Source organism: Magnolia sinica, chromosome 1 (genome assembly GCF_029962835.1).
Source record: "Magnolia sinica isolate HGM2019 chromosome 1, MsV1, whole genome shotgun sequence".
Classification (NCBI taxonomy): domain Eukaryota; kingdom Viridiplantae; phylum Streptophyta; class Magnoliopsida; order Magnoliales; family Magnoliaceae; genus Magnolia; species Magnolia sinica.
In genome coordinates, this window is record NC_080573.1 from 906,808 (window position 1) to 914,465 (window position 7,658).

The 7,658-nt window shown below is 42.3% G+C and overlaps 1 protein-coding gene across 1 annotated transcript; it reads left to right on the forward strand.

Annotated features, from left to right (window-relative positions):
- The first annotated feature begins 1,506 nt into the window (after positions 1 to 1,506).
- On the forward strand, positions 1,507 to 6,961 carry LOC131230770 (uncharacterized). Its single transcript, XM_058226778.1, has 2 exons — positions 1,507 to 1,999; positions 5,804 to 6,961. The coding sequence occupies exons 1-2, from the start codon at positions 1,721 to 1,723 to the stop codon at positions 5,960 to 5,962; spliced, it is 438 nt and encodes a 145-aa protein (XP_058082761.1). The 5' UTR covers positions 1,507 to 1,720; the 3' UTR covers positions 5,963 to 6,961.
- The last annotated feature ends 697 nt before the right edge of the window (positions 6,962 to 7,658 follow it).

The following is a 7,658-nucleotide window of genomic DNA, read 5'->3' on the forward strand; positions in this document are numbered from 1 at the left end:
TAAACCGGCAAAGTAGACGGACACAGTAGATAAAATATACATCACGGTGGGCCCTACAGAGTCCCGTCAACTGGGAAATAGTCGGTGTTGACATCCCTTGTAATAAACTGGCAAAACAGATTGACACCGTAGATAAAAATATACATGACGGTGGGCTCCACAGAGTCCCGTCAACAAGGAAATAGGCGGTGTTGGGTCACCATCCAATCCGCCAAGAGGTCAGTGTTGAAACGTGGTATCTTTTTTTTTCTTAGCTTGTTAGTACACCCGCCGTCAGTCCACACTTCACGGTTAGCCACCCCTACAGAGAATCTATACCAAAACCTCAGTGTTAAATGGTTAAAGCTGCCTTATTATTGTAAATTTTGAACGGTTGTAGTTAGAAGGAAGAAAGTCGGTTAGTCAGGATTAAGGGCAAATTAGCAAATTTCAGTCTGTTTTGCCACCATTAACTTAGACATTTCGAACTTATTCTCCCCACACATTGCGTATAGTTTAATCACGAATGTCCGTATCATGGAAACCATCGTGGATGTACCATAACTTAGAAATTCGGAACGCTGATCATTTCTTATCCATTTGTTTATTCAACGGCCACCAGCTGGACGTGGAGGATCATTCGATCAGCGTCATTTGGGTTCACCGACACTCTAGACGGATTGAAATATGTGCGACACGTACACGGTATAAGTGTGGTTTCCTGGCCGTTCATACTGCTATCCAAAGAGAACCTATCACCTATGCTGTTAGCATCCAGCCGCTCATCCTTCGGGCCTACGTGTCACCTTGCGTAGGATATCCGAGCCATGCAAACGGTGGTGCAGGTAATGGATATCTGCTGGCGAAGAAACTGCTCCGTTCAACTTATCAGGTGGGCCCACTGAAGAATCAACAAGCGGACTAGAGGTCACAGTGAGTGGATCGGCCTGATTTTCTAGACTTGTGATTTCATGGGACGGCCAAACTCTGCACGGGTTAGACGTCTTACACACGTGAGGACTAGGTGGTCAGTCCTCAGGAAGTTGATACGGTGGAGGAGGCAGAACCGTAATAAGGCAGCGCAAACTCTCCACCGTATAGGTGGCAGGGTAATAAATCAATCGGATCCGTCCATATAGTTCGCTCTACCTTAGATGCATGGTTTTTCAAAATATGCAAATATCCAATGATCATATCCATCAGAAAAGGCACCACTAAACGAGAAGATGTTAGATGAAAATATTTAATGGCCAAGCATTCAGCAAAACGTAATTGCAGAAATTTCATGAATAGAATAGAATACTGGTTTATTTCTTTGGCATAATCTATCCAACGTATATCTCACCAGATGAACGGTCCCGATGGGTAGATTTCCCTGCCATATATGTACTGTAGCTAGTGGCTGTACCATATTCCTGTTCTTCCGGCGCTACCGTATCATCTCACGAGCTCTGGGAGGAGGAGTCTGCAAGGACAAAATCGTCCTCTCCCTCTCTCACATGTGTGTGTTAAAGCCTTAAAAAACCCCATCATTCCATCGCCCATGATGCAAACCACACCTCTCTCTCTCTCTCTCTCTCTACAAATGACTAAAATTACAGTATCATGGAAAAGCAAATGAGCATAAGAAGAAGGAGAAGAAGAGATTCTCACTCCATCTCCTCTCTTTCCATTCTCTCCATTACTCTTCTTTAAAGTCTACATAACGTTTACAGATTTTCCGACGAGAGCGAGAAGAGAGATGGAAGAGAACGGGTGGGGTTTGGCGCCATCAGGGGCCCCACCACTGATGATGCAACGGGAAGAGGAGCGGTGGAGGCATTTCGATAACTCCGTGAATGCGGTTTCCTTCGGATTCGTGGCTACCGCGATCTTGATCTCCATGTTCCTGGTGATGGCCATCTTCGAGAGGTTTCTACGGCCGAGATCGACTGATGGGAGAGGGGGAGGGAGAAATGCTGCTGGGGATTTGGAACGTGGGACGGGAGTTTCTTCCAAGGTTGGGGTACGATCTCCCAATGTAAGTCCTCTCTTCTCTTCCGATTATTACGAAAAAGCCATTGATTTTGTGTAGATTTACTACTACTACTACTCTCTTTTCTCATTGTTTTTCTATCTTTCTTTCTTGAGAAACGTTGATTTTTATTTTTTTTATTTACATTTTTCCCTTTCTATTTTGGTGTGTTCTTTCCACCACTACGCGAAATTTGTTCATACAAATGATGATTTGATGTATATCTCTAATAACCAAATCACTCTCTTTGGAGTGCAATTAACAATTTTAGGGGGTGGAAATAACAATTTCCTAAACAGTATTATCTTCTTTTTTTTAAAAAAAACTGAACAGGATAGGATCCAGTGTGCTCCAAGCATTATCAGAAATAGTGCTCCTTCTACATCGGGATACTGAGTCAGTTCAAAAGTCTAAAATACATTTCATCGGCTATCATGTAAAAACCAGACTGATCGGATAATCTAATCTGTCTGTAAAAGCAATTATTTGAATCCAAAAGCAATCTTTGTGGACCCTTGTAGCTAGATTGTTGAAATTGTTGACTAGACCCTTTTATATAAAACGATCTTGATCGTTCATCTTTTCATGTGCTATGTATTGGACGACTTGAGTCGTCCAAATGGTTTGTTTCTTTGCGTGGTTGCCTGTAAAATGGGTGCTGAACCTAATGCACGGTCCAGATCGATTAATTGGATAATCTATGTGTGCTTATGCAACGAGGAGCACTGTCATTTAGAGTGTTAGGAGGCAACTGGATCATTTCTTGAGAGTCATTTTTACCCCAAAATTCCTCAGGAATTTGCAATTTCTTTTCCAAACAATGCTGGGACAATTGGGGAAAATTGCAAATTCCCTAGAAGAGACTTTTTGAGAGAGAAATTTACCAAAACGCCTTTGTCTGTTTTTCTTTCTTTAAAAGTAGCATACATCCAGCCCGTCTAACACATGCAACCCATCATTGTGATCACAAGAACAATAAATCTGGCTAATCGAATCATCAGATGGGCCACACTTGAATATGGGTGTTACTTAGCTGTGTACATTATCTTGTATGGTTTAGCCGACGTTATGATTGAACGTGCCATATTTCCGCTCATCTGATAATCTTGGTGTGGTGCATCTGTTGAATGGGTTGGATGTCAGACACATACAACACAGGGCCCACAATTCTCGATACTCCACTTTCTAAAGAAAAATTAAACAAGGGGAGCATGTACATAATTTCTCCCTTTAAAAACTAAAAAGCACCATGGGGTTTTTTTTTTTTTGGGGGCGGGGGCGGGTGGGGCACTATTTGGTAAAATATTAACTAACCAGGAATTTTGCACTAAAAAACACTTCTTGAAATGAGGTTATCTTTCAAAAATAAAAATAAAAAATCACATCATGAAATGAAGTTGTTTTATTGTTCCTGTAATTTGAGTTCCTTTGGACTCAGTAGGGAGTAGAAGCCAGCTTGTGATGTTTGTAGCTGCCCACTGGGGGGTCCCAATACTGAGTTGTCCAATGATTGGAACCGTCCATGTTGGTAACCTTATGCTATGTGGGCCACAGTAAGAAGCGTACGGTGGAACGGTTGACTGTAATCACCTCTAACTGTAGATTAATTTGGAAGAATGAAAATAAAATTTTCAATGGGTCACATTCAACTCTAAAATCAAAGGTTAGGATCATTGCTGAAGCCTGGTTATGGAACAATTGCTTATTTAAGATAGAAATGAGAATGTTGATGGTTCAAATCGTCAAACCATCTCAGCATGTGGGCCCAGCATGTGGCGAGACCCAAAATGAACTCTTCTATTTTGTTTTTCCCTGTTTCTGCCTAGTGAAGAAGAGAAGTAAGATGGTTAGTGCACAAACTATTCCCGTGCACTGGTGCAAGGGCATACACTTGCAAGGTCTAGGCCATTCATCACGCTGTCCTTTTATTGCACATGTTCGGCTGCCTGTTGTGTGGACTGGCTTGATTTTCTCCCCACCAGGGCAGATTAGTGAGTGGCCCTGATCTTTTTGGGATAAGTGCAAGGGAGTCGGTTATCAGATTCGGAACACCCTTGGCTAGGCCCACTTCAGAGGTGGGCCCCACCATGCATATCACGTGGAAGGTCTGCTGTTTCTGTAAGGATGCCTGAACCACCTGAAACATAGAATTGAATGCTGATCAATCTATGTTTCCAGCATTCAATTCTATGTTTCTTACCTGTCCATAGATTGAATGGCTTGGATGGCTAGGATCTTGTGGAAACTCTTACTTTGCATGATGTATTCATGGTGCTACTGACCTCTTGAATGGTTCTTATCATCCATTGGAATGGCCTAAGCTTGTGATTTTATGTGTTTTTCTCTTGCCCTTTCTCCCTATGTTTTTGGGGTATATTTTTCCCTAGGATGTAAATAGAGAAATTGATGCCCTGATTTTAAGCTGTGTAGATATGCCAACATTGCACATTTATTATGACATCCTGGCCATCCATTAGGTTCAGAACTGCCTTGAACTTGCCATGGCCCTAAAATCAGACCGTTCAACTCATCAGGCACGCCAAAAGTGTTTGAGAAAACAGGCTGTTAGAAGAATATGGCTAATGGTTTACATTCTACTTCACTCATGGCATACCTGATTTGTGGATTGACCTGAGTTTTGGGTCAGAGCATATCCATACGTAGGCCCCACCTGATGAACATCTTGGCCTCCATTTGTTTGGCTTGCTTGGTGAGGCCCCTTTTACATTTCACTTGCTCAAGTCCTGTCCAATGTCCATGCTCCTCCTGAATTGAGTTTTGAGACTGAGACATGAATTCCCTTGAATTTCAGTAAGCCGAATTGGCTGGTGAAACTAACGTAGGTGATTCCTGTGGCATTAGTCATTGTCGCTGTTATTGTCATTGCTTTGTTGTCTGCTATTGTAGTAAGTAGTCGTACCAGCAGTACTAGTTGTTGCCCCTGTTGTTGCTGCTGTCATTGTGCTGTTTGTTTATTTTGTCTCCAAGACAGGAGCTTTCACCATACGGTTAGGTGTCCAGTCTTGCGGGCCTCTATGTTGAAGAACTGCTGGGTCCTTACACCCTGGTTTTAAATGTCATTTGGTAGCATGTATTTAAGCTTTACATGTTTCGGAGTACAAATCGCCTGGGGACTGAAACCGGTCTTACTTGGTCCGGTCCTGTATCTGCATGGTGGATCATTTCATTTCAGACCAAACTTGATATGAGTTAGGCAATACCAGTCGCATGTGACGATATTTAAAACTATGTTTGGTTGTGTTACTTGGAACGAAACTGGAAAGACTCCTTCCAATTCTGTCAGATCTATTCGTGTTCTGGAGTGTTATGACTCGTTTCGTTCAGAACTAAATCCTAATCATCTCAGTTCTGACCTATGTTTAAAACAATGACGTGAACAAATGTTGTCAAATGTCGTGCGGATCATGTGGATGCCCCTAAAACCTTAGTAAGTGCCCTACAAATAAATGATTAAGAAATATAATGCCTAAGATTGGATGATTATATACCTTTCCAATCTGAGAGCTTCTACAGGCTTCCCCCTCACACGGCGTGTCCCATCATATCAATGGTCTGGTATATGCTGAAATGCCCAACTTCTTGGATGTTGGGGCATAAGGATGCCATGCCTGTCCTGATGTATGAGGACCTCCATTTACACCTTTCTCTGTTCCATGTCATCTGCCTGCAGGTTGTTTCAAGTAATGTTGATCACATCAAAATAGTCATAGTAAATTTATCTTTTATTGTAATTCTCTTTTAAGGAACTAGATCTTATGGCGGTTTGTAATTGTTGTGATTATGGTGCAGATGTCCATCTATGCCAAAGGTGTTTCGGTGCTAATGCCCGGCCAAGATGTCCCTACATTCATCGCACACCCGGCTCCCCCACCATGCCCACCGGAGCGGATCTCATGGCCTCATCATCAACAAAGCACATTCAGCCACCCTACATCAAATCCACATTAAATACCATATCAACTGTAACTATTGAGCTGCTCTTCCTCAAGCTCGAGTTTGATATCATTGAACCTGCCATCCAGAAATACCACAAACCAATCCAGTGTACCTGATCAGAAACCTTACCACTAATTCGAGTTAGAAGACATACCTAAAGCACCTATTACAACCACTCATCTGTAAAATTCAGTGACTGCCCCAATATAAATTCTACAAATTCTTGGATCCAAGCTGTTCATCAGGTGGGGCCTATTGTTTATGGCCTGGTGTAGAAATCAGGCTGGTCCATTCTTGCCTGTGGGTCACACTAAAAAAAAAAAGTCCAGCTAAAAAGAACTGAGCAACAGGGTACTAGACATGTGGCTCACTTGATGACCACACGCAGATGTTGGTGCCCAGCTGATGAACAGCTTGGATCTTGGTCATGCTCATGAGTAGCCATAGCAGTACCTTGAAAGAAAGCAGCAGCAAGTTTACATAGTTCGAGATCATTTAATAGCGCCCATACGTCAGCTATATACAAATCAAAGCAACCCATTGACAAACCCAATCCCGAATTCTGCATTCCAACTCGAATTAGAAATCGTATCAACACCACCTATAGCAACTCTTACCTAAAATTGCATGCATTCGTGGGAACAAAGCCGCAACCCTATTGAAATCATTTTTGCTGTATGTTCATCAGATGTGTATATTATTTCAGTGTCTATCTAAGTTGCATATATGCTCCTTCTTCAGCAACGTTTGCCTGTGGAGCTTGCTTGCACTGGTATTTGTTTTATCCTCTCTTTCCAGATTCTCTGGCCGGGGCTCCGGGAGTTCTTCCAAGTGGGTAGGATTCCTCATTCTTCTTCTTAGAACTGGCCAAGTCATAATGTATAGATTCTGAGAAAATGTAATTGGAACTTGGAAGGTGATGCACCGAGGGATACTATGTTGTTTTTAAATCTATTATTTGATTGTAATGTAGAGATGAAGAGGCAGGATGATGAAAGTTGTGTGGTAGCATTTTATGTGGGAGGAGAGATGGAACACGAATGCAAGATTATCAGCATGCATCAGGCCGGGGGCTGAGAACATGCACCCTCCCAAATCTGATGGGTCCGCTCATCTGGCTGGTCATGTGTGTATGAGAAAAATTGATGGATAGGGAAATGATGATCAGCTGCAATATCTACTTGAGGCCCGCCTGATGGGTGTACCTTGAGTTTTGGGCTGGTCCACTTGATGGGTGGCTCCATCTTGCTTGTGCATCAATCCCCTTAGCATTTCTCGCTTAAATATGGTGTCCCAAACCGTCATATTTTCCATATGAAACATGGAAAGTAGAAAATGCCATCTAACATGCCTATGGAAGTAGGCAAACTCTTTCTTTTTACTAGTAATATTTTGTTTCTAGAGGGTGAAATTCCAATGGCCAGCCGAACAATCCAATTCAGTAATTTAAACTACATCGGTAGCAAAAGAGAAACAAAAAAAAAACAAGGCCCAATCCCAATTCTAACAAACTTGGAATCAATTTCAACCATTTATCTCAACCTATCTTCACCATCGTAATTAAAAACAAATGTCCTATCCATGCAATACGTGGCGTTGCCCTCCCCTCCATATTGACGCAACACCACACTTGATCATGGCATCCGATGCCTGTAAATTGGGGTTCCCCTTCTCTGTCGTTGGATAGTTATTGGCCATGAGTTGCTGG